The 27,320-nt window shown below is 39.7% G+C and overlaps 1 protein-coding gene across 1 annotated transcript in view; it reads left to right on the forward strand.

Moving 5' to 3' along the window:
- LOC108543476 (ankyrin repeat and sterile alpha motif domain-containing protein 1B-like) overlaps nucleotides 1–27,320 on the forward strand; it is a 520,103-nt gene that overhangs the window by 190,129 nt on the left and 302,654 nt on the right. The window contains 1 exon segment of the mRNA XM_017893958.1: nucleotides 7,452–7,604. Within this exon segment, the coding sequence (XP_017749447.1) occupies nucleotides 7,452–7,604 (153 nt within the window).

The following is a 27,320-nucleotide window of genomic DNA, read 5'->3' on the forward strand; positions in this document are numbered from 1 at the left end:
GGCCTTTCTAACACTGGACATAAAATATCTGTCTAATCCATTATTGGCTTTTCAGGGTTCCTTATTCTCTTGTTCTAAATATCATGCCAATATCATAATTCTAGTTTAATAAGTTGTCCCATCAAGAACTACTTTTCTCATTTAATCCCAAAGCTATTATAATGTATATCACCTTTCTCTCTCTTTTATTTTATTTTTTTTACCTGTTTTATTGGTTTCCTCCTGCTGTACCTCCCATCTTGTAGCTCCGTCATCTCATAAGGTATTATCCTTATCTGCACAGAAAAACCTGGCTTCAGGCAAAGAGAAAGGATGCCGGAATGACAGGCTGTCTGTGTGTGTGTGTGTGTGTGTGTGTGTGTGTGTGTGTGTGTGTCTGTGTCTGTGTGTGTCTGTGTGTGTGTATATGTGTGTGTGTGTATGATGTGTATATGTGTGTGTGTATATATATATATAACTCCACATATATATAACAGATCCATAATATTTCAAATAAAGCTAAAAAGTTAAGAGAAAATAAAACCATAGAGGTCATGTAATCTTACAAAAGTCTTCTAGATTCGTGGTTTTCAAACATTTCTTTTTAAAGCCAAGAAAACTTTTCTTCTTCTTACTTGTATAAAACACATAAAATCAGAGTTACTCTGGTTGAAGTCAATCAAGCAGTCTCAGAGCATCGGTTATTCAGCTGCCCCGTAGCTGACCCCCCTGCAACCCCAGAACTCCACAGAGCACTGTCCTGTGGTTTCCCTGCCTGCTGGTCCACCTATCATGTTAACAGCATACTACTCTCTCTGAGGCCAAGTATTCTCTAAAAAACTAGAGGAAAGCCATTTGGGTGGAACAAGAACAAGGAAGGTGTTTGGTAAAATATATGTTAATATATCTCAATTTTCCCAAGACTAAAGCTTCACTACTATCTCGAATTTCTGTCTCAGCTTAGGTTTTTTTCAGACTTTGGAATTCAACTAATTGAATCAAATTGCCTTGTTGCGAGGCTCTGTGATGAAAGCCTGCTGCCTGCTCACCACTCTGCCTCTCAGATTATAGAGTGAGCCTGACTTCCGTTCATGCTTAGCAGCACTGCTGGCCTGGCAGGCCCGTGGAGCTGTCACTTTCTAGCCCTGTCTTGCCAGATGTTCCCGCTGGAAAAAGAGTTTCATCATTGCTAATTTGAGAATGCAGTCGCGGTGCTCCCTGTGGGTGCTGCTGAAGATACATGAAAGAAATGTGAATGCCATCTGACCTTTAGTCTACATGTCCTATCATATACATATATATGAATTTTAGTTTTGTCTTTGGGCTTATTTTTTCTTTCCTGGGTAAATAGGATACTAATTTAAAATTAATTTACAAATCAAGGAATTGTAAAATTTAGGAATTATAAAGCAGCTTTGAGATCCTTGGTCCAACACCTTCATTTTAGAGCTGACACCACTGAAGCTTAGAGAGGTAAAGTGACTTGTCCATGGCTACACGGCTAATAGAATCAAGTCTGCTGTGCTATGGAAACAAAGTCCATTGCATTCTGTAACACAATATCCTATCTGGAATTGGTTCTTGATATATGGAGGTTTTAAATAGTTATGAATGTTATTGTTAGGCAGAAAAGATAACCTTAGTTTTGTAATGTGGAGTACAAAATACAAATCTCTCCCACAAATGGATACCAAGCCACTGAAATGAATTTGTCATTTTGTCTTCAGGTACTCATTAAGTCACTTAATTTAACAAACATTTAGCATATGCCTGCCATGTGTGAGATGCTCTGCTGGGTGCCTTAGGGACTTCAAAAATGATTAACACCTCATTTCTTCACCAAGGGGTAGGCAGTCCAATGAAGAAGACAGATACTTGCTTCTCTATTATTGAAAGCAGACTTTAATAATACTATAATAGAACTCTATGGAAAATACTACAGAAATCTAGCAAAAGATATGATTTTTGGGGAGAATAATGGTAACATTAGAGAAAGATTCACACAGGAGGTAATGTTTAAACAGGACCTTTAAGGATAGATAGAATTTCATTAGGAGAAAAAGTAGAAACTGTATTCCTAGCAGAGGGAATGGCATGAGCAAAGGTGTGGAGGTATATTACATATACAGTGGATTATGCCCCCAAAATCAAACTCATACAACAAATAATTACTTAATTTAGTTTAGGGTTAATAAAGATGCAGCATATAGGGCAGGGGCAGTGGCTTGTGCCTGTAATCCCAACACTTTGGGAGGTTGAGGCAGGCAGATTGCTTGAGCTCAGGAGTTTGAGACCAGCCTTGGCCACACAGCGAACCCCTGATCTCAACTAAAAATACAAAAGAAAATTAACCAGGTGTAGTGGTGTACACCTGTGGTCCCAGCTACTAGGGAGGCTGAGGTGGGAGGATTGCTTGAACCTAGGAGGCGGAGGTTGCAGTGAGCCAAGATAGAACCACTGCATTCCAGCCTGGGTGCCTGGGTGACAGAGTGATACTCTGTCTTAAAAAAAAAAAAAAAAAAAAAAAAAAAAGATGCAGCATGTAGAGTTTCTGCATGACAATGAGGTAGCTTGGGAAGGATACTGATGTTTGCTTACTCAGCATCCCTAATCTTTCTCAGTCTCATGAAGATGCATTTGCCAATAGATTCATAAATTAAAAGGTCTCAGTTATATTCCACAGGCATAATGGATAAACACCAAGGGTTTTTAAACAAGGAGTGACTCTATTCAGTTTTTCCCTGTAATCAAAATTTCAGTAGTTCACAGCAACAACGACAAAAAATATTTTTTTCTTACTCACAGGTCTGCTGTGCTTCAGCTAACTTCAGCTGGACTTTCCTGAGCCCCATCGAGCTAGGGTAGATTCCAAGCTTTGGGTTAAATTTAGGTTTGCTCCACAAGTCTTCATCTTTCTCCTAGAACCAGGAGTTATGCAACTCCTCAGCACTTGCTATTCTCATTATGAGAGAGCATGTGAACACTGAAAGATTAGTAGAACACAGGAGCACAGAGACCTCATCTCTAACCACCACATTGACACTTCACGCATTCTATTGGCCAGCATTGATGAGACTGGGAAGTAATTCCAGCCACAGTGAAACATAATGTCAATCCCTTGGCACAGGGCACAGGGGCATAATTCTAATACAGTAAGAGAACGAAGAATTGGAATAAACAGTTCAATCGACTTGAGTGACCTCATTAGATATGTTTCTAAAAAAATAGCTGTCAGCTGAAGGGGAGAGGGGTAAAGATGTTAGCAGATGCAAACTTTTTCTAAAACAAGATAAAGAAGGAAGGAAATAGGGGAAGTAGGAAGGAATGAGAGAGGAGAGCTTTGATTGAAAGCTGAAAAGACTAGCAGCCAATGGCAGAATATTATGCAATTTCAAAATAAGCATGGGTCCAATTTAGGGCAATGGGGAGAAAAGAACTAAGAGTTATTATTGAATAACTATTATATTCAAATCAATGTGCTAGGCAGTTTGTACTCCCTATTTCATATAATTTTCACAACAACACTTGGAGTAGATATTATTATGCTTATTCTAAAAAAGAGGAAACAGGCTCCAAGAGTAACTTGCCAAAGGTCACCCAAGAAATACATAGCACTGCTGGGAATGTCATATTCCAAAGTCCATTTTGGAAGAAGAGAAGTGAATTGAGAATCATCTTAGAAATCAAATTGACAGACCCTGTTGGCCTAATTAGATATGATAGTAAACGGAAAGAGGAAAGTAAGATAACTCCCAAGCTTCTGCTTGGGCAGTGGAGTAATAGCTGCCCATTAACTGAAATGGAAAAAAAAAAAGGAAGAGAACCTGTTTTTGAACCGAAGGAGTTAAATTTGTTTTTGACTTATGTTGGTGACACCTATAGGACATTTATGTGAGATGTCCTACAAATGGTTAGAAATTTGCATCTCAGAGCTCATGAACAGAAGCCAGTCCTGAAGAAATCCCTCCAGAAGTATGAGCAAAAGCATTACAAGCATGGGAAGTTATATTAGCAAAGATATGACTGTGTCATATCCAGGTCGTTTTCAGGGAATGCCTAGCTATTTAATGTACTGTTGAGACATATATGTGTCTAGTTATATTTATTGGGTACACAATAGCAGAGGAGTGGGAGATGAGGCTGATCTCCATTGGCCTTGAATGCTGGAATAGGACATTTGGACTTTTCTCGAGAAGGAACTGCTACAGGTTTTTATACAAGGGTACATTTAAGGGTCTGGCTTTTAGGAAGACTAATGTAGTAGCAAGATACAAGCTGGACCAAAGGTGGGAGACGATGTAGAAGGCTATTGCTTTAGTTTTTGTAAGCACTAACGAGAACCTAAACAGGGTAATGGCAGTAGGAACGGAAATAAAGGAACAGATGGGATCATTGCTTTGGAAGAAATTATTGTGCAGCACAGCAACTATTCTGCATATCATTAAATATGTGTCAAGTTAATTTTGTAACTGCATTTGGCTCTAATGGTTTCCTCTCTTCAGGTATGCAGAACCTTCGTAATTTATTGGTCATCTGTTCACATATTTTAATTAAGAGTTATAATCTCCATAAGGGAGAGACTATGACTGTTTTGTTCTCTACTATTTCCACAACATTCATCAGAATAGGTATTGATTAAATATGTATTGAATGAGTGGGTGGATGAATACTGCCCTGCACACCTCAGCATACCCATTTCCAAGGTCTCTTCAGTTGTGCTCTCTACCCTACCCTTGTCTTTCATCCTCCCACCAAATATTTCCCTCCCTCTCACCTCTTTAAGATTGGTCTGGGAGAACTTGCCTTACAGGAGTAATCAGACCACTGAGCAGCCTGCATTCAGTGCAATCCTGATGTGATGGTTGTTGTTTTATTTTTTTTATTTTCCAATTATTCAACCAAACTCAACTGACCCTCCCTTTACTATTTATAAATATCATCTCAGACATAGCCAATAACTTTCCAACCATGTAAAATGTTGAAGACTCAGTTCCAATTTATTTGAAACCTCCAGTTTTATTTTCTTCACCACCTTCCTCCTCCCCCAAGTTTAGACTTCCCCCAAAGGACTGGCACTTCTCTCTTTCGATTCTAAATTTTAGGGCATTGGGACAAGAAAGGGGAATTGGAGGGACAAGCAAACATCTTTATACTTACCTGTATTTTCTCTGCAGTCCTATTGTGGGTTCCCTGATTCTTTGGCTAACACTGACCATCAACACCCTCTGTGTGTCAGATGGCCACTAATTGCTTCCTCAAAAGAGTGTTGTGTAAGTGCTTGGGGGTAACCTGTGGGAACCCCATTGCACAGTTCTCTGGTATGAGACAACTGACTTTGACCCAAATCCAGTCATCAAGCCACCCTAGGCTTGTCCCCAGTATCTGTTCCTGGGGTGGTCAGCTTTATGGATGGGCTAATGGCAAGACCTCCCTACTAAGCAGTTAACTTCAACCTTAGTGTTTCTCACTTTCTTCCCTTTTTTCTCTTTCTTTCTTATTTCATGTCACTGGGGCACTCAGGGAGATTCCTGGGGCCAGAGTGATGATTTAGGTTAACAGAGTTATTTCAACCACCTTTTAACAAAGCCTGGAGAATGTACCCAGCCCCAATATTTTTGTAATTCTCTATAGAATATGAAGGTACCAAATACCTATGAGCCTCCCTTTTGGGTCCTAGCCTCCAATTTTATATATACATAACATCCGGGTATTTGTGAATGCCACTAACTTTCATTCTGCAAATGCTGAGTTGTCATTTACATTTGTAGCTACCACATAATAAACACAGAGTTAAGTGTTACATGAACAAACATTTAATGAGCAGCTGAAATGGGTCAGTCAATGTAAAAGTGAAGTACAAAAGTCTGACCAAGTTCAGACTCTAATGTAAATAATAAGTTGCACTCTAACTTTAAAATAGGGAACACTTAGACCAGGAGCAGTGGCTCAGGCCTGTAATCCCAGCACTTTGGGAGGAAGCCAAGGCAGGTGAATCACTTGAGGTCAGGAGTTCAAGACCACCCTGGCCAACGTGGTGAAATTCTGTCTCTTAGTAGAGACAAATACAAAAATTAGCCAGGCATGGTGACAGTCACCTGTAGTTCCAGCTACTCAGGACGCTGAGGCATGATAATTGCTTGAACCCAGGAAGTGGAGGTTGCAGTGAGCTGAGATCACACCACTGCACTCCAGCCTGGGCAACAAAGCAAGACTCCATCTCAAAAAATAAAATAAAACAGAGAACATTTAAACTTTGAAATGGAAACTAGAACGGAGAGCGGAATAACAGGAAAAGAGAAAAAGTAACTTTAAAATGAAGGAGTAGAGAGAATCTCAAAAATGAGAACCCTGCACAGTGACAGAAAACTTACCGTGTTTAAGATTAAAATCTGAATCCCTGATGCCCAGACTAATCTTTTCTCTGCTCACAAATCAGAATCATATAGATTTCCATTAATATTTATCTCTTTGAATCGAAGGAAGAGGAAAATCTGTGTTGCGTTTTGCCCAGCATTGCTGTTTCCATCATGAATTTTACCGAAGGCCCCCATCAGGTTGATGAGGTGCCAGCTCCCCTTAATAACTGAAGTATTAGATATACAGCGTAGCATGCAAAACAGCCCAAGTTTTAGAAGTGAGTCACTTCGAAAACCAAGCACCACAAATTCAGCTACAATTTCAAATAAAAGCTAAAGGACCAGAATAATCCATACAAAATTTTAAACCCAGAAGTTCCTCTTGCTTAAATTACTTTCACACTCCAATTTAAACTCAGAAACATTATGTTGCTGTCACATTTCTTTGTTCTCCTAAAGTATTTTTTAAAAATCTGTATATAGCTGACAAAAAATAGATGCCTGTCTGCCAGCAAGTTCTCTATTCACGTCTAACATACTGTAGAGTCGATGCAGAACACATGGTCTTAAAATACCCAAAGGCCTCCTCTCCTTTGCTGGTTCACCGCAGCAGTATGTTTCTCCAGCATGTTTGCACTACCTCCAATACATGTCTTGCATAAGCACGAATTGCCTTTGAATGTTTAAGTCATGCAGTATTTTCACATGCTTTGATGCTGTGCATATGAGAATTATCATCTACATGTTGAAAGTGCACTTCCTGGTGCCTTCGCGTTGAATTTAATACCATTCAACTGACATCATTTTTAATTCCACCCAACAGAATGCCAATAATATCTGTGACAGAAGTTTGACATGTTTAGCTCTTCCAAGTATAGAGTTAATCTAGCAGCTAAATTGGAAATTTCTGGGTATATTTTGAAAACTAATTCAGCATGAAAATTATTAATGATTTAGAATTGTGAAAACACATCAGAAAGTGTTTTCTTTTTCCTTATTTCCATCTCCAGAAAGATCTGTTCTTCATGTCAAATAAATTTTCAAGGGGAAATCTGCATTCTGTTGTTGGGACACAAAGTATACAGTTTAATCCTAATGTAATTTTCTTCATTACAGATGAGACCCATTGGGCATGATGGCTACCATCCCACCTCTGTAGCTGAGTGGCTGGATTCCATTGAATTGGGCGACTACACCAAAGCCTTTCTAATTAATGGCTACACATCGATGGACCTGTTGAAAAAAATCTGGGAGGTTGAACTTATTAATGTAAGTTGGTCTCTTAGTGACACCTTAACTATTCAACCCTTGATAAATGAAATTTTATTTTTCTTTTTTTATAACTGTTTGGATATCCAATGGGGATTTATAGATATACCTTCTGGTTTAAATATCAATCTCCCTCAAGCTCCAGGGTCACTGTCTTTTGAAGTTTTAATGTGGGGGAACTAAGAGGTAAAGAGAGAACTCTCAGGGTATTTTGCATTATCCAAGAAAATCTTCCAAGCCTTTTGTGTTTTCCTTTTAGGAAATTTTTTCAGTTATAGGGTATAGATATGATAATAAATAGGTTCCTATTCTGATCTTTGCTCATATTCACTGTTAAAGATTTAAATTATCATTTTTTTAGTTTTCTATCTCTATTATGTTTCCTTGTCTATTTCTTAATCACATATACAAATCCCATGCTCCAAGAGACTGCTTTTATTCTTACTAAACAGGCTGCTGTATTATCAAAATTTTATTTTCTGAAGCTAGTGTCTAATCTTATGTTGTCTCTGTTTTATTCATACACTTAGCGTAGATTTCATATAAAAACTGGCCAACATATGTTGCCATATAGTCAAGCCCAAAGAGATCAACTAAATCTGCATAAATAGTTTTGATACTTTTCTCGTTGCATTTTTACTTTTGTTATTTTCTAGTGTAAATGAAGGAATTACATGAAAATATAAAATGGTCATGCATTTGAATTATATTTGGCATAGCACACATTTTTTTTAACAGTGACAATGAGAAATCACTTAATTTTTTAAAAATAGTTTTAGTTTTATAGTAAATGATTGAATAAAACCGGCATCATGAACTAAGAGATAAAATAAAGATGTTTCTGCTGGTTCAAAAGTGCTCCGTTCTACTCTTATGTCACTTTCTTGCCAAAAGTCCAGGTTCTACACATTACATGCCACTGCTTATTTTAAATGATGGTTATTATTAGTAACTAATTATTCCCTCCTTTTAAAAGTCTTTCTGAAAAAAGAATGTCTTTTCTAGAACCTCGTATTGAAATTGTTCTTGAATCTAAAAGTCACATTAAATAGACAAATTAATGTGATTCTATGGCCATAAGTAACTCTTTCTTAACTTTTTGCTGCTTATGCCCTCACAAAAGCTATCATTATTTCAGAAGACACTCATTGTCTAACCTAAAGCCTTTGGTTAGTTTCATTCAGTCTGTATGAAACTAACTGCATGGAACTAACTGAAACTGTATTGCTTTTTGGCTGCATCACGCTAAGATTTCAATTCTCTGTCAAGAACTTGATGCTCGTCACATGGTTACTCATAGATATTTGTTAAAGGGGTAGCTTCCATACATCAACCAAACAAGTTTCCAACTTAAGTTGCATCCCAGTTAATGAGTTAACGGCATAGCTTGAAAAATATCCCTATGTAACATTTTCTGAATCACACTGCTACCCATTGAATAATTAATACTTACAATAGGTAGCACATGAATCATTCACCTAGCTAGCATTAGCCATAATCTCCCATTGTAAAGAGTGGATTTCAACAGGACTTGATTGTATGTTTTCATTGAAGTAAGGATCACTTACAATGTGAGGCTCTATGTCTCTCAAAATCCAAAGCCCTGAACTAGTGTTTAAGATATAAGCTTGGGCACTCACTTTCCCCAGTGCTGGGGATACCTGTGGCCTAGAGATCCTTGTTTAGTGACTGCAGCCAGATCTTGTAGACAGCTGCAGTGACTATGGGGATGATGGCCCCTGGCTTTACTGCCAGAGCTTAGGGACTGATCCAACACCACCCATGAGGCCAATCAGCCTTGAGCTGAGACAGAAAATTGGTCTTTTCCACCCATGTTGGCTCTTAACAGTTTTCTGGCTTCAATACAGGGAGAAGTGCCTGTCACAAGCATTGTGTCAAAATTTGAAAACATAGTCACTGCCTCTTAGACCTTGAGGCCAAAATCCTCTGGCCTGGAGCATGCCATCTGTGTCTCCCACTAACTCTGTATATTTTCCTAAAAGTAAGCTGATTGAATTTAATTTTCCATGTGACAACTTTATGGGCAAGTTCACACTCTTGATGGTGAGGATTTGCATGTCATTTAACTCAGCAGATTAATTTTGTCCATGTTAATTATGGACAAAAGTTGATCTGAACCTTCAGACTTGGAAATCAGAAAACAAAATTTGTATGCCCAGTAGAACTGGGTAGGTAGTTCATGTGATGGTTTTGGGTTACTGGGTTTTAAAATTAAAAAAAGGCAAAATGTGTGCATGCCTTTCGGCTCACAAAGATTTTGAATGATCTCAAATTCAAGACTTTTGTTTATCCCAGCTAATGAGAGAGATACCCAAATATGAAGTAGTCTCATATAATATATGGGCTGAATAATCCTATACTAAGAACGCATAATTTGTTGTTTTCTGACCTAAAAGGGAATGTACAGTCACCTTGATTTAGAGCAAAGCCTTTTAGGGAAGTTCACATCCTGAATCATTGTAATGAGTCGCTAGTTTTAAGGGAACCAGATTGCTCCAGTAACTGTTGTTCTATGTTAAGTGAAAAGAGAAGAGCAAGGGTAGCCTGCATTTGATACAAAGGTCGGCTGGTGGAGGGGAAGAGAATGGAGGATGAGGAGATAGGCTGCTGATATGATTACAGATAACTTCAGCATCAGTGGTTGTTTTTTAAATACCTTTGGGTAGAACTAAATAAGATTGCTAAGGTAGCAATATCCACATGTGTCCCATGAAAATTATTTCACATGCCCCATGAAAATAATCTGGCATTATTTTTCCAACAGTAAATTGATTAGAAAATCATTCGCTTCTTGCCTAATAGCTTTGGAAACTATATTTACATGACTGTTTAATTTAGGACTGTCAGGTTTTATTCTTTCAATGTTGTGGATTTAATTTGCAGCTTTCCCAGGAAAGCTAACCACTTGGAGATGTGCTAAGAAATTTTCAAAGGAAACTTTCTAATTTTTCATTAATTCTTGAGTAATGTGACTTTATTTGCTTTAAATGCAGTTGAGCTATCATCCTATGAATATCAGATTTAGACTTGCTTTGATGTTTTTATTTCATGATCAGCATTATAAAGTCACACTTCTATCTACCCCACTCTCATTGCTAAAGGTGCAGTAACTTTATTTCCTATTTTTTTTTTTGCATTCTGTGAGAGTGTGTGTGTGTGTGTGTGTGTGTGTGTACATATTGAATAAAGGTAAATGGTAACTTATGCTCATAACCAAGAAGAATAATTACTAAATTCACAAATTGCAGGGGAGGAATAGGGAAGATGAATATTCTAATTCCATTTTCAAACCAATTATTTTAAGTAAAAGGTTATACTTTCACCATGGGACATAATAAATGAGAAATATTCATATTTCCACACCAGGGAGGCTACATCAGTCAACACTTCAAATATTAACAACTTTAATCAAAGCCAAAGGCTTCAACTAAATGACTGGATGTGAGTATTCAAGTGTAGGCAAACTTTATAAATTATCTGTAGATTTAAGCATTGCATTTATACGTATGTACAGTATAGCTGGCTCCCCACAACCCTTCAGGACAGCTAGATACCACCCCTGAACTTTAGACTTTTCCAGGCATATATCAGGTAAAGCTTCTGGACTCTACCAACTCTACCCCCTGCATCCAAATTGCAAGCTGTTCCAGGGAGTCTCTTGAAGCTTCTCTCAGCCAGTCCAAGTTTGGGGAAAAGCACCCTGACATATGTCCTATAGGATGGACAGTCTCCCAAATAAATACACACTTAACATTAATTTCCAGTCCTTTCATATATGTTCTGGAGGGTGGTGATGGTCTAGGTCTGACATTATTATTTCTACTACCTTTCAGCATCTTTTGCACGTCCACACTTTCTATACTACTCTCAACTTTCGAGCTTTGACCTAAACTAAAATAGAATTATACTACAATAAAATGCATTTAATCACTAAAATGCCATTGGAAATAATATAGCTTTTATTTTGCATGTAAAGTAATTTACATTCTTGCAGTGCCTCCAGGTCAATATTACGGAACAAGCATTATTAAAGTATTGATATCAGAAATAGTGAAACACACACAATAAACAAGGCATTTTGGCCTGAAGAGACAGTTTTGAATGCTCCACAACAAATGAACTTCAGAAAGCACTTAAACTCTCTGATTATAGCCATTTATGATCTATCTCTGTGCAGAAAGGAAAATTGTGTTCTAATTACCCAGAAATTGCTACCTTAAAAATTTTTATTTTAGTGGACATCTGTTCATTCACCCGTCTCATGATTAAAATTAAAACATTCCAAATTTCCTCTGAAGAAGCCACCTCCATCTCTTCCCTATTCCATGCCTGAACATATGGCCTGGATCTTCAGAGCCAAGTTCAGTATTCCAGTCTCTGCCTCCACCTCTATGGGCTACAAAGTATTCTTCATCAGGACGAGCTACCAGTGCAAAATGAAAATATAGGGCCCCTTGTTCAAAAATTTTAAAAAATTTTTAGCCAGTAACATCAAAACATTAAAGCTAGCACAAGGCCCTTCTATTTGCAGGACCTTGTGTAACCCGCACAGGTCACATACCCTTGAAGCCAACCAAACTCTTCATTCCTTTGTGTAGACCCATATTTCCATCTGGTGTCATTTTCCTTCTACCTGAAGGACTGTCTTTGACATTATTCTGTAGTGCGAGGCTGCTAGCGATAAATTTTCACAACTTTTGTATGTCTGAAAAATACTTCATTTTGCCTTCATTTATGAAGCATAGTTTTGCTGGGTATAGAATTCTAAGGTAACAGTACTTTAAAGATATTGGTCCACCAGCCTCTCTTCTGCATTGTTTATAACAAGAAACCTGCTGCCATTTTGTTGTTCCTCTGTACATAATGCGTCAGTTTTTCCCCCCGGCTGCACTTAAGGTGTTGTCTTTTTCACTGGTTTACAGCAATTTGATTATTACATACATTAGTATCATTTTTTTCATGCTTTCTATGTGTGAAGTTTTTTGACCTTCTTAAATATGAGGCTTATCATTGTCATCAACTTTGGAAATTTTTTAGTCATTATCTCTTAATTTTTTTTTCTTTTTTGAGACAGAGGCTTATTCTGTCACCCATGCTAGAGTACAGTGGCACAATCTCAACTCACTGCAACCTCCACCTCCCAGGTTCAAGCAATTCTCCTGCCTCAGCCTCTCAAGTAGCTGGGACCGCAGGCGCATGCCACCATACCTGGCTAATTTTGTATTTTTAGTGGAGACAGGGTTTTACCACGTTGGCCAGGCTGGTCTTGAACTTCTGACCTCAAATGACCCCCCTACCTTTGCCTCCCAAAGTGCTGGGATTACAGTCGTAAGCCACCATGTCCAACATCAAAATATTTTCTATTACTCACCTTCTTATTTCTCCTTTCATTTGGAAACCCCAAATACATCAGTATTAAGTCACTTAAAGTTGGACTACAGTTCACCAATGTCCTATTCATTTTTTTCAGTCTTTTTTCTCTCTGTGATCCGTTTGGATAGTTTCTATTGCTACGTCTTTAAGTTCACTAATCTTTTCTTCTTGGAATAGCTAATCTGTCACTGTTACTATGCAGTGTATTTTTCATCTCAGAGATTGTAGTTTTCATCTTCACAAGTTAGACTTGGGTCTTTCTTGTATTTTCTGTCTATATTAAGCATGCTCAGTCTTTCCTCCAACTTGTGGAACATGTGGAATACATTTACAATGATTGGTTTAATAGCTTTGTCTCCTAATGATAACACCTGTGTCAGTTTAGGTTTAGGTTTTGTTGATTTTTCTCTTTACTGTTTTTTGCATATCTGGTAATTTTTATTACATGCCAGACATTATGAATTTTACCTTGTTGGATGCTGGATTTTTTTTTATTCCTACAAATATTTTCAGGTATTGATCTGGAATACAGGGAAGTTCTTTGAATAGTCTTTGATCTTTTAGGTCTTGTTTTTAAGGTTCGTTAGGCCAGGCCAGAGTATTGTTTAGTCTATTGACAATACTTCCTCACCACTAGGGCAATACCGTTCTGAGTACTCGACCAATGCCCTTTGAATTTCAGGGCTTCCCAGTTTGAATCGTTTGCAAATCTCAGTGTTACCAGTCCAGTTTGAGCTTTAAGGACTATTCCTACTCATCTTTTTAGCTGGTTTTTCATTTGATTTTATACCATTTCCTCACATGCATGTACTGATCAAAACTCTCTCCTCTGTAATACTCTACCTGGCACACTCTAGCCACCCTAGTATCCCTGGATTCTCTGCTTCATCTTTTCTATTTAAGGAGTCTTGCAGACTCCTTCTGAATTCGTCCTCCCTGCTCCATGGCCTAGAAATTCTCTCAGGGGCAATTGCAGGGCTCATTTTGTTTGTCTGTCTCTCAGAGATCACTGTTCTTCAATGCCTCAGGTCCATTGCCTTGAAAACCATTGTTTAATATATTCATCTGGACTTCTAGTTGTTTCCATTGGAATGATAAATCTAGCCCCCATTATTCTACCTTGGCCAGAAGCAAAAGTTCATGCTACTTATGTTAATTCCTGTAGTTGAGGGCCCCATATCTAAACAATTGAATTGAAATCTTTGGTGTTGGCACCTGGGTATCAGGAGGTCTTAAAAGCTCCTCAAGTGATTTTCATGTGCAGCCTGTTTTGCAAACTACAGCAACCAGTGGTTAGAGGGAGTCAGTAAAGGATTTTAATAAGGGGAACGACTTGATCAGAAACAGTGGATAGGGACCAGCAGCTGACACACTTAAGAAAGAAGAGGTGGCTGTGAGGGAAGAAGGAGCTGACTCAGTCAGTTCTGCTACACAGCTATTTCTAGCCATGAATGTATTAGGTGGGGCAGAAAAAAATCAATTTTTTTAAAAACCCACGTGCCTCCATAGAACCTGAGGGTATCACTGAATTAGAAGTTCATAAATATAGTCAATTTTATATATAGTCAATTTTATAATTATAACCCATGTATCAAGAAGAGAGTAGATTACAGTCAGTTTTCAAAGGAGACAAGGGCAAATATAATACATTTCAGAAATGCTTTCCAGCAGTGGCTAAAGCTGCTTCCGTTTGACCCTTAAAAGGCTAAGCTTCCATTATTTGAAAATTTTACTTACCGTTTATAAAGCAGAGTAGGACATACAGTGTGTGTGTCAGGGTTTCAAATGTGCCCTCTTTTCTTTCATCTTTAGCTCGGAATCAGGTCACTTGACTTTGAATCTTACATCTGCCCCTCGGTATGTTGACCTTAAAAAAAGTCACTTACCCCCTCTGGGACTCAGTTTCTCATTTGTAAATAGAGGATAATAAATATCTGCCCTGCTGGTTTCATGGGTTTCCTGTGAGACTCAAAATCAAATAAGAGCTTTTTATGATCCATCCCTTTCTCTTCTCCTCCTATTTTCTTTTTCTTTTGCCCTTCTATGTTTTTCTTACTGACTTCCCCAGATCCCTCCCCCAGAGTTAGACTGGGAGCTGGTCTCTTGGAGCCTACTTTCACAGCTTAGTTGCCATCTGCTTCTCCCAGCCAGAACTTACCCTGGGAGCATAGATAGCCCTGCTTGATGTGCTAACTCTAGTTCCAGGATTTACCGCTCAGATGCTATCCTCCCTCATTCCCATCACCAACCCCTTTCACCTGCCCTGAACTCTCAGCTTCCCAGTATGCCCAGGACATATCATTTTTCCCTACCAGCCTTGTCCAAACCCTCATGGCTTACTCCTGCTTAAAGTCTTTCCACCCTGGATTTGGTGAATGTGAGGGGGACAGACTCTCTCAGCTTTGTGTAACAACTTTCAAGGTGAAGCTGAACATTTCCCCTCCATTTTTTCTAATTGTGCTCAGGTACAGAATTGCTGGTGTCTTCTTTCTCCAGCTACATGAGCATTGACCCTCAATCCTCAGCATCAACCCTCAGCCTCCCAGACCTCATTGTGCTTGAAGCAGAGGACCTTCGAACTGAGCAGAGTAGTGCTTCAGCGGTTAGGGATAGCTTCATTCTCAATTTATCTATCACCTGTAAATCTAAACGCTCCTAGAATCTGTTCCAGAGCTTTATATATTATAATGAAATCAGTTACCTTTTTTCCCTGTATTTTGCCCAGTTATCTTTTTTCCTGTATCTTGCTAATTTTGCATGAAAATTTTTGTTCTTTAAAGAAGTCTTTTCTTGAGATATTTAGGGCACAGCCTGTTGCTAAAAAAAAAAAAAAAAAAAAAAAAAAAAAAAAAAATTTAAAATCCAGCTATAGTTCTGTTAAAGTATGGTAAACTGCCTCTGTGCTTCTGAGAGCTTTGAGAGGGGAAATATTCTAGTAGATTTTTATATAGTATAGAAAATATAAAAGCAAAAAGTACTCCATATTCACAAATACATACGTGAAATGCAAATAAACAATGTTCATGCCACTGTGGTGGAGAAATACTTTTGGTCTTAAGAGAAGATCTCAGATAATATTGAAAATATAAACCTCTGCTGTCTTAGGTGAAAGGAAAGCCGGATAGGTTTTTTTACCTAGAGAAAAACTATTGAGAATTTTGAAAACTAACATACACAGTGCCATGGCAGAGATTGATAATAAAGATTCAAAGTAAATTACAATGGTTAACACTATCATTAGGTAGGTGTATAAGATTCATATAAGCCATCATGGTGTATAAAAGCCATTATGGAAATAATTAGATGCTAGAGAAGTAATAATTAGTTAGGTGATTTTATAGCTTAAAATTTATATCTGTTTTAAAGATGTTTTAGGGTGGCTTAGAGTTTTAGTTTAGCTATTTTAGTAAAGAAATGTATTATGCTAAATTGGAACTCAGTGGCCTGAAATCTTTTTGAACTTAAGAGCTATTACCTTGAACCTCAGAAAGCACACAAATTCTTTGCTTACAAGCCTTATGCCTGGCACCCTGCTGCCATCTGGTGGCAGCATACCTAAAGTGCAGGGCAAGTTACTGAACCATAAAGCAATTTCTTAAATGCAGAAACTAACTGCAAAAGAGAACTTATTCACTGCCAGTTTTGTATTAATCCCTGCTTCTGGAATTAATCTATAAATGAGTCAGGAGAGTTTTATTTTTGTAGACATTCAGTCAAACACTACGTTCAAATACCATATAACTAAAAGTATTTAACAAAATGGGGAAATCCCTCTACTGTGTATTCCACAAATTAGATTAATTTGAATAACAGTGCCCTTTTAAATATGCATATATTTTCTAGGAGAGTATTTTTTACCTTTTTATATATTTTATGGAGTAACTACCTTAAAACATGAGTATGATCTTTTTGAAAAAAATTACTGCATAGAGTTGTAGGGGAAAAAATGTAAGTATTTACAGCCTTTACCCTCAAAAAATTTCCAGACTAATGCGGAAGACAACCATCTACATGAGTGGCATGGAGAGAAATATTAGGGGTAAACCCAGTATGAAAGTGGTATCTGTATCCCAAATGGGAACACAAGGTCTTTTCCTAATTAGGGGGTAGAAGTAGGCAGCAGAACAGGTAGAATGGAGAATCCAAAGAGTAAATGGCAGGCAGCAGTGGCTAAAAGCAGTCTTCCAAGGTTTAGAAGACCGGTTGTAGAATCTCTGCTTTTCTAAAAGCACTTTGGTCAAGTCACTTAACCTTCTCTATGCTTCAATTTCCTTGCCTCTGAAATTTGGATAATAACATTATATCTATCTTCTAGGTATTGTTGTCAGGATTCAATAAGATAATCTAATAAAGCATTTTATACAATGCTTTGCAAACAGCATTCACTTTTTTCCTTAAAGGAGGGCAAATGGAGGGGCAGCTTCCAAGTTCCTAAGATTTATGGGAAGCATTATCAGTTATCTATTGACTCAACAATGCTATGGAACAAGCTGTCTGAAAATGAAGTGGCTTAAAGCAATAGACATTTGTTTAGCCAAGCTTGCAGTTGCCTCTAGTCTTCTGGCATATGAGAGTTGACAGACCTGGGATGGTCTCAGCTGAAACAGCTGGGGCTCCCTGTGCCCCACTCTCTAGTATGCTGTCGCAGATATGTCTTCATAACAAAGAAAGAACCAAACAAACAAAAATGAGCAAGCAGTTTTTTACACCTCTGCTTACATCACATCTGCCAACACTTGGCCAAAGGAAGCTGTATGAAAAACTCAAAATCAGGCCGGGCGCGGTGGCTCAAGCCTGTAATCCCAGCACTTTGGGAGGCCGAGACGGGTGGATCACGAGGTCAGAAGATCGAGACCATCCTGGCTAACCCGGTGAAACCCCGTCTCTACTAAAAAATACAAAAAACTAGCCGGGCGAGGTGGCGGGCGCCTGTAGTCCCAGCTCCTCGGGAGGCTGAGGCAGGAGAATGGCGTAAACCCGGGAGGCGGAGCTTGCAGTGAGCTGAGATCCGGCCACTGCACTCCAGCCCCGGGCGACAGAGCAAGACTCCTTCTCAAAAAAAAAAAAAGAAAGAAAGAAAAGAAAAGAAAACTCAAAATCAGCTTGGGAGGGGAGGATATAGTTCACCTCTCAATAGGAGCAACTGCAAAATCACATGGTAAATAGCTTGAAAGTAGGGAAGGATGAAGAAATGAGACCATTACTGCAATCAGTCTACCACGGAGGTTTTTGGGGGTTTGTTTTATTTTGGTGTTTTGTGGTTGTTATGGTTGTTGTTGCTGTTGTTGTTGTCACCCAGGCTAGAGTGCAGTGGTGTAATCCCGGTTCACTGCATCGTCAACCTTCCGGGCTCAGGCAGTGCTCTCTCCTCAGCCTCCCAAGTAGCTGGGACTAGGTGCACACTACCACACCTGACTAATTTATTTTTGTTATTTGTAGAGACGGTGTTTCCTTACATTACCCAGGCTGGTTGTGAACTCCTAGGCTCAAGTGATCCTCCCATGTAGGCATCCCAAAGTGCTGGGATTACAGGCATGAGTCAGTGTGCCTGACCCACAAAGGTTTTAATCAGAGAAAAGAATAGAGAATTTTAGAATTATGGATAATCTTATTATTGTTTGTAAGCCCCCACTCAAAATAGGTGAAATCAAAACCATCTCAGAAAATCTAAGATGATTAGTGGGGCTCACTGGGGGAAAAAGATGACCTGGATAGGGTACCATGCAAGAGGGCCTAAATGTATGGAAAACTGGGGGACAGGAACCCCAACCAATATTCAGTAACTAGAGAATGATAGATGATAAATATACTGTGTGATCATGGAGTTGCTAGATATACAAAAACCTGGAAAATTGTTTATTGAATTCATTGACCATCAAACAAAGCTATTTTAGAAAATGAAATTCTAAAGTATGTGTCTAATGAAAAATCATTTTCATGCCTTGCTCAAATATTTGTTGCACACCCACTCTTTGCTCAGAGTGGATATGCAACCAATGTTTTTTAAATTGAATTTGATTCCTTAGGTTACTTGACTCCTTTAGATGAGCACAGGGAATAATAGTAATAATAACAATAATGGGAGTTTGTTTTAGTCCCTCTTCCTTTATCTTCCCCTTTGTTAATTGTAAATCTTGCTCAAGAATTTTTTTCTCAAACCTCCTTTCCCCAGTGTTATGTTCTTGGACAGGTTTCAGCTAGCAGCTTCAAAGTAGATGGCTGCTAAGTACAGGTCTTTATCCCTGAGGTCCAGGATCTCAACTCACAACGTCATCTCTAGTGTATTATTCGCATTCTCTTGCTCAGTGAACAAGAGGTGCTATGGAGTCATGGAGAAGACTGGGGACTTGGAGCTAGACTGCGGGGATTTGGATCCTGCTTATGCCTTGGCTATCATGATTATTAACCAACGTCAGCCCCATCAGGGCATAGATTAGTTTGTTGACTCCTGTATCCCCAGCTCCTAGAACAGTTTCTAGCACACTGGAGGTGGCAAATAAATCCCTGTTGATTGACCTGAAGACACTTTTGTGTGAGAATGTTCTGAGTCTGACATATATGTGATGTATATGTCATATATCCTGATATATTTCCCCTCACCCAAACCCTATGAGATGCACACTGTTGCCATTCCCATTTTACAGGTGAAGAAGTGTCTGAAGAGAACTAGTTGAATTTTGATGAGAAAAGCCACCAATTCCTGTTATTTTCTATTCACAGATGTCTTCTATCATGAAAGGTGGTACACTAGGCTGGTCTTGCAACAGATACGATTAACAACAGAATGAACATCCACAGTCTTTCCCTCATGTTCTCAGCCTGGCAGAGAAAGTTTCCAACAGTGTCTGTCAGGATGGCTGCCTTAGGAAGTTCCATTTCTTCTTCATGGCAGCCACTGGAGGGCACATGGTGCACAAGATGAACAGGGGTGCAATTTATGAGGCATGCTGGTATAAATGACACTGTAGCACCACTGTACATACACACACACAGAGAGAGAGAGAGAGAGAATAGAGTGGGTGCCTGTTTCACCACCTCCCAAATGCCAAAAATGGAATACCGCCTTCCCTTCAGAAATTGTACTAAAGAAGGAGAAATACCCATGGCCAGACCTACTTCATGCTTTGGTCCATGGGAGTCTGAGAGGCAGGGTGAGGTAGAAAGACTCACAGTAAATAAGCAGACCCCAGGTAGCATCCTTTCTCCTGCAGTCCCCCCAAAAAAATAGAGAAACAGATAAACCCCACACATGTATCTCCTTGTGACTGGCTGCAACAGGGACAGAAAAGCTACAATGCAAACGCCACCCGAGAGAACTAAATCTGAGTCATTCTCACTTGCTGTGAACTACTCTGATCTGATCATCAGCTGATGTATAACTTTACCAAGAAGGGCAGGATTTGGTGCTTTGAATGTAGAGAAGGGGAAAAGGAGGATTTAGAACAAAGATTAAAACTACAGAGGAGCGCCATAGGAAGGCAGGCTTGGGTGGGCTGCAAGGTGGCAGAGTGGATAAGAGGCTGGACTCTGAGTCAGATGAGCCAATTTCAGTTTCTAGTTCCTTATTCCACTGGGGCAAGACACTTCACCTTTTAACAGCCCTTATATTTATGTGGGTTCATCGTGCCCCTCCACCAGACATCAAACTCCTTGAAGACCTGACTTTGGAGGGCTCAGCTGTATGTTCACACAGTGCCCTTCACAAAGTAGTGCTTAAAAATACCCACTGAATGACTTGCTGCCAGGGGAAGAATGGGAAAGAAAGAGGCAGAGGGAGACATGGGAGGCAAGGTCATCAGAGACAGACTTCAGTGACCTACTTGACTGTAGAGGGCCACTTGGGTGATGCACACACCATCTCATTGCCATCCCTGGGTGCTGCCATCAGTTGGCATGTCAGGTAAAATACTTCAGCTGAAAGGCAGTCCACACTCTATACATCATTGTGAGGGCCCAGTATGCCTAGAAAGTGTACAGCTGGGAAGGCGACATATGAAGAAGTATATGCAGTATTTATATTGAATGAAAATATTTACTGAACACCTACTGTTCTGGTCTTTAGAAATGCATTGGGAACAAAACCAACAGACCCCCTGCTCTCATGGAACTTACACTCTAGAGATGGACAAGGACAATAAGCAGGTAACAGATAAGTCTGTAATATGATATCAGCTAGTGGCACATACTATAAGGAAACGTAGAGCGGGGTAAGAGGATAGACAGTGACCAGATCTTCAGGAGGGTGATCAGGAAAGACTTATTTGAGGAGGTTTCATTTAGGCAGAGAAATGAACCAAGTGTGGGAAGAAGCCATGCAGAGATCAGCACTCCAGGCTGAGGGAGTGGCAAGTGCAAATCCCGTGCAGCAGGACCGTGCCTGTTTGAGGAACAGCAAGGAAGCCAGTGTGGCTGTAGTAGCATGAACCAGGGAAAAGGCTGGTAGAAAAGATATCAAAGTGGTGGCCCAGGAACAGGTATTGTGAGCCGTAGAGAGGGGTTGCATGGTAATCTAAATGTGAGCGTGAGCATCAGAGGGGTGTTAAATAGGAGAGCGATATGGTTAGGTTTATGCTTGAAAGGCTCACTTTGGCTGCTGTGGGAACGGGGACGGTGGTCATTGAAAACATAGCTGAGACATTCACCTAGTAGTCGCGGCAAGAGATAGTGGTGCCTTGTACTAAAGTGGTTGTGGTGAAGAAGGTGAGAATATCTGAGTCAGGATTTACAAGGAAGATAGAGATGATGAATGTGATATTGATTGTAGAGAAATCAAAAGAATTGAGGATAAGTGGAAATGTTTTTGGCCTGAGGTTTCTTGAGATTAGGAATATTTGGGAGGGAAACTTTGGAGGGAGAAATCAAGAGTTCCATTTGGGCATGATAAATTGAGTTACCTAGCACACATTTCTAGAAATCTCGAGAAGCAATCATACATAGAAGCATTTCAGCTCTTCTTTGCATTTAAAACAAATGGTTCTACTGACAATCATTATGATCCATGGCTGAGAAAAATCAATGTGTGGCCAAAAAATGTTTCTGCGCTCTGTACCCCATGTAAAAGCTATCCTTTCATGCAGAAGCTTTTTCACTTTACAAACTACTGTTACATCAAGCAGCCGGCCTGGAGTTTGGGGAATAGAGGTGTGTGCCCTTTCTCTACCACCACACACCAGGCAACGTGTCCTCAGCTATTGACCTGCTATTTGTCATGGAACTTGACTGCATCTTTAAGACAGCATCCTTGTGTAGCTATAGGAGAAAAATGATGGTACAGGCTTCACACATAATGATTGACAACTTGCCCACAGCAGGAATGTAAATTATTTCTTTCATTTCCAACTGGCTCCCCTGGCAAACAGCTTTTTCACACTGACCTGACAGTACCTTAAAGGAAAAAAGCCTTGGGGTCTTTAGTCCTGATGTTCAAAATCAGACACTAAAACACAGTGACTTCCTTAAACTGAATTTGAAATAATTGCCTAAGCAGTTAGCTTATTTTTCTTTAAGGCCATATATACCACAATCATCTGCCTGGGTGCCATAGAATTTGTTTTCCTTTTTTTTTTTTTTTTTTTTTTTTTGAGATGGAGTCTCACTCTGTTGCCCAGGCTGGTGTGCAGCGGCACAATCTAGGCTTGCTGCAACCTCCGCCTCCCTGGTTCAAGCGATTCTCCTGCCTCAGCCTCCCGAGTAGCTAGGATTACAGGCACCCACCACTACACCCAGCTAGTTTTTTGTGTTTTTAGTCGAGATGGGGTTTCACTATGTTGGCCAAGCTGGTCTCAAACTCCTGACCTCATCATCTGCCCACCTCGGCCTCCCAAAGTGCTAGGATTACAGACGTGAGCCACCGCGCACTGCCATGTTGCCATAAGAATGTTTAGTTCGGTTTACCTCACTTGAGACACAATGCTGAGTTTAAAGTTTTCAAGTGGATGGCTCTTTGGTAATACGTAAATAAACTGCAGAGACATTTTGAACACGATGGGATAAGTGAGGTCTAGTATTTGCATAGCCCTAGTCATCTAAAGACAAAAACGTCTACTTTGTTCCACTCTATTTCATGGAACCTAGAAATACTATCTATTATAAGATGCATCATTATGTTATGCATTCCTACAAAAGAAAAACAAATGCTGCCAATTAAACTGTGACACAGTGCCTTATGGTGATTCTGTCCAACACAAACCCATCACAAAAGCCTCACACAGATTGCACATTTCCTTCATGTAGAGGGCTTTGTCAATTACTCCTGCCTTTGTTGAGTTATTTGGCATGTAATATGTAATCTTTTTCATATATTGAAGTAACAGAGCGTAATAAGGCTTCATGCATTTGTAGCTATCTTCCTTCCTTCAGACCCACAATGCACATGGTTACTGCTTTTAAAGAAAATATGTCATAGCAGTCTCTTCTCCAGTGAAGTTATTTGCTTCACAAATATCAAATTATCCTCTCCCTACTGTATTCGTATCTTTCCAAGTACTGAGTTCCTACTAATGCCAAATTATAATGTAATCATTTTGAACACAGTTTAAATGCCAATTATACTCAACACATGAGCAGCTATGACCAAGCATGTGGGCATGAGCTATGACAACCATGTGACGGCAATTGTGAGGCACTGTGGATTGTAAGATGCATTATCATTTCACAGATGGTAAATGAGGAAAAGTGTGTATTCTAGAATCAGTGAAATAACTGTGTAAGCAAGGCATTGTGGGAGTTCACAAATGAATAAAACAGTTTGGATCTTGAGTTAATATTTTCCTTTTGCTTAAGGAAAGAAAACCCTCCCATTCTTTTTTATTTCCATAGATATAAGATGATACTGTGTTCATATACCAAGAGCAGCCTCAGCTTCTGTCAGGATATGGCAATATAAATGAAGTCACTTCAGGAATCTGACTTTTTCAGTCATGGTAGTTGTCAGGCATTGACACCACTGACTTCTTATGCTGCTGCAGTCCCTCATGTATCTCCTGCCTCAAAATCACTGTGCTCACAGAGAAACTATTAAAATCACCCCCAAGGAATGAAGGGAGGTGCAGGCCCTGTGTGATTGGAATACTCAAAGCAAAGCCAACTCGGCAGTCATTGCAGCTGGGAGGATGGGAGAGCTGCTGTCAGAGCCAACAGGCTGTCTGCATCAGGATGTGCCCTGAGCAGCTCACCCAGTGGAGCCTCAGTCCCTTTCAGACCAAAACACAAAGACCTCAAACCTCACCCTTCCCGAAGCCCAGCCATGGCCACATGCTTATCATTAACCCCTGCTGCCTTTTCTACTTCTTCCAAACATGCCCTTACTCTGATTCTAGCCTGGATATCATCTGATTCTTTGCAAACTCCAAGCGTGTTCCTTCCTCAGGGCCATTACAGTTGCTCTTCCCTCTGCCTGGACCGCTTTACATGCATCTCTGTACCTCTCCTTTGTTGGGACCAAGAAGAAAGTTGCCCTTGGCCTTCTAAAAGTTCGCTGAAAAATCAATTCACATTCAAGCAGATTACTAAGAGAAAAGGCATACAAATTTATTTAGCATGTAAACATGGGAGCCTTCAGGATGAAGACCCAAAATACAGGGGAGATTGTCCGTTTTACACTTGGTTTCAACAAAGTATGGACAGCTGTGCAGAAATATTATTGGACCAAAAAAAAAAGGGTCTGATCTAATGCTAATAGACTGAGTAAGGAAACCCAGGAAGGCCTGTCTGTCTAGACTCTTCTTGGTCCCCCTGAGCATGCAATCCTTCATTCTGAGTGTTGGACAAGACCTGTCTGGAATGGGGGTCTTACGACCTACAGTCAAACAAGGTAAGTCAGATAATTTATTTGTGGCCAGTCTTCACATAGAAAGGTGGAGGAAAAGTTAGAGTAATATTTTTAGATTTTATGGCTGGCTTTGGGGAAGAGGGGGTCTGGTTTCTATGACCCACCCTGGGGAAGAGGGATCTAGTTTCCATGGCTAGCCTTGGGAGAGAATGGGACTGAGAAGCAGGAGGGCAGGAGAAGGTCAGAGAAAAACTTTTGCTTCTGAGGCTGCTTCTGAGGCCTTCATTTCAGGGTGGTGTTTTCTAAGCCCCAACACCTTCCACATCATCTCAACTCACATTATGTCACCTCCTTGGGTCAAGGCCTTCCTCATCGCCCAAACTGAGGTGGTATCTCCTGACCATCTATTTCTATCATGTTACCCTGAATGTATGTGTGTTTGTTATTTGTTTGTCCTAAATCTCCCCCAGGGTCCTTCACCCTGGAGAACACATGCTCACCTGTGCACTCTCAACACCTGAAACACATAGAAGATGTTCAAAAAGTATTTGATTAACACATGAATGAATGCACTCAGCTTGATTCCTAGCTCATTAGTAGTTTATAAATACTTGGCTTAATATGATGTTCTCCTCCAGCTCCTCTCCATCTTCCTATCTTTCATCAACAAGACTTCACATGTATGAGACTCTATGACTCCTCAGATTAAAGTGCTTGTCAGGTGCAGTGGCTCATGTCTGTAATCCCAGCAGTTTGGGAGACCGAAGCAAGTGGATTGCTTGAGTCCATGAGTTCGAGACCAGCCTGGGCAACATGGCGAAACCCCGTCTCTACAAAAAATACAAAAACTAGCTGAGCATGGTTGCACATGCCTATGGCCCCAGCTACTTGGGAGCCTGAGGTGGAAGGATCGCTTAAGCCCAGAAGGTCAGGCTGCAAATGAGCAGTGATTGTGCCATTGCACTCCAGCCTGGGTGACAGAGCAAGACCATGTCAAAATAAAATAAAATAAAATAAAATAAAATAAAATAAAATAAAATAAAATGAAATGAAATGAAATGAAATGAAATGAAATGAAATGAAATGAAATGAAATGAAATGAAAAAATAAAATAAAATAGTAGAATAGAATAGAATAGAGGTGCTCAGTTCTCTTTTCCTGAAAGCTTATTACAACTATAGCCTCCAAGCTCTACTCCACTCTCTGCCCTGCCCCTCTCTTGCACGCAGGGCCTTCCTGACAAACGTGGTTCTTCTCCACTCCTGTTGCTGCTTTGTATGACTGCAGAGCTCCAGGTGGCTTATTTGTGACAGGGGTATCTGTGAATGTCTGAATGAGCAGCCACACAGCAGTCTGGGGTGAGCTCTAACAAGCAGCTGCTAATTGGCTGCCAGATCCTCTTGCCAGCCCCGGTGTCATTCCCTTTCACACCTGCCAATGTTGATTCAACACCCAAGGGTCTTCCCAAATAGCTGGAAGCTAGAGGAATTTCCAGTCCTCAGCACTTCTCCAGGGCACAGGCAACTTTACTGCTCAAGCTTTTCCTACTAATAGGGATCACTACCAGTCATGATTTTTTACAATCATATATTGATTTCTACTCTGTGGAAGGGGGATCTAAAATAATTAAAAGGTTCCTGACTTTGTAAAGAGTATAATCTGATGATAGTCAACCATAGTAGTCTTATTTTGCTCCGATTATTACCACCAATGTGTGTGTGTGTGTGTGTTTGTGTGTGTGTGTGTGTGTTCATACACTCACCTGAGTGCAGGAGAGTTAAAGCAATAATGATACAAGTTACTTTTTTTTTTTTTTTTGAGATGGAGTCTCACTCTGTCACCCAGGCTGGAGTGCAATTGTGCGATCTTGGCTCGCTGCAACCTCTGCCTCCCAGGTTCAAGTGATTCTCCTGCCTCAGCCTCCTGAGTAGCTGGGATTACAGGAATGCATCACCACGCCTGGCTAATTTTTTGTGATACAAGTTACTTTTATAAATTGATTTAAATTTTTAAGAGTGACCAGCAGAGAAAGTCTCTATAAGCATTTGGCTCTACCACCCTGGAGAATAAATGGCACATTACACAAAATATTATACAACATGACTACTAAATTATAAACCTGCATTTCTTGTATGTCCTTATATGTACTGCAACTGCTTACACACTTAAAAGTGCATAATGATTACTTGATTGAATAAATAAATGGTGTTGAATAAGGCAACTGCTAATAAGAGTCAAGGTCAGTTTTTAATCCTCACTATACATAAGAATAACTTAGGAGACTTTTAAAAAGCACAGATGCGCAGGTTCATCCCCAGTTATTTGCATTCATTGGTTGAAATGGGTCCTGGCCATGCATTTTTAAAGGTTTGCCAGGTGATTATAATGTGTAACAGGGTTAAAAACCATTAACCTGGATAGAAAGTAATTCATGCCCTAAAGTTTAATAATCCAGTCTATGTTAAAGATTATGGTGAATAATTTGCAAGAAATGTTTTGCCCGAGTTATATTAAGCCTAGTAAATACTTTTTTTTTTTTTTTTTTTTTTTTT

The sequence above is a fragment of the Rhinopithecus bieti genome, unplaced genomic scaffold, assembly GCF_001698545.2.
Source record: "Rhinopithecus bieti isolate Rb0 unplaced genomic scaffold, ASM169854v2 scaffold_23405, whole genome shotgun sequence".
Taxonomy (NCBI): Eukaryota; Metazoa; Chordata; class Mammalia; order Primates; family Cercopithecidae; genus Rhinopithecus; species Rhinopithecus bieti.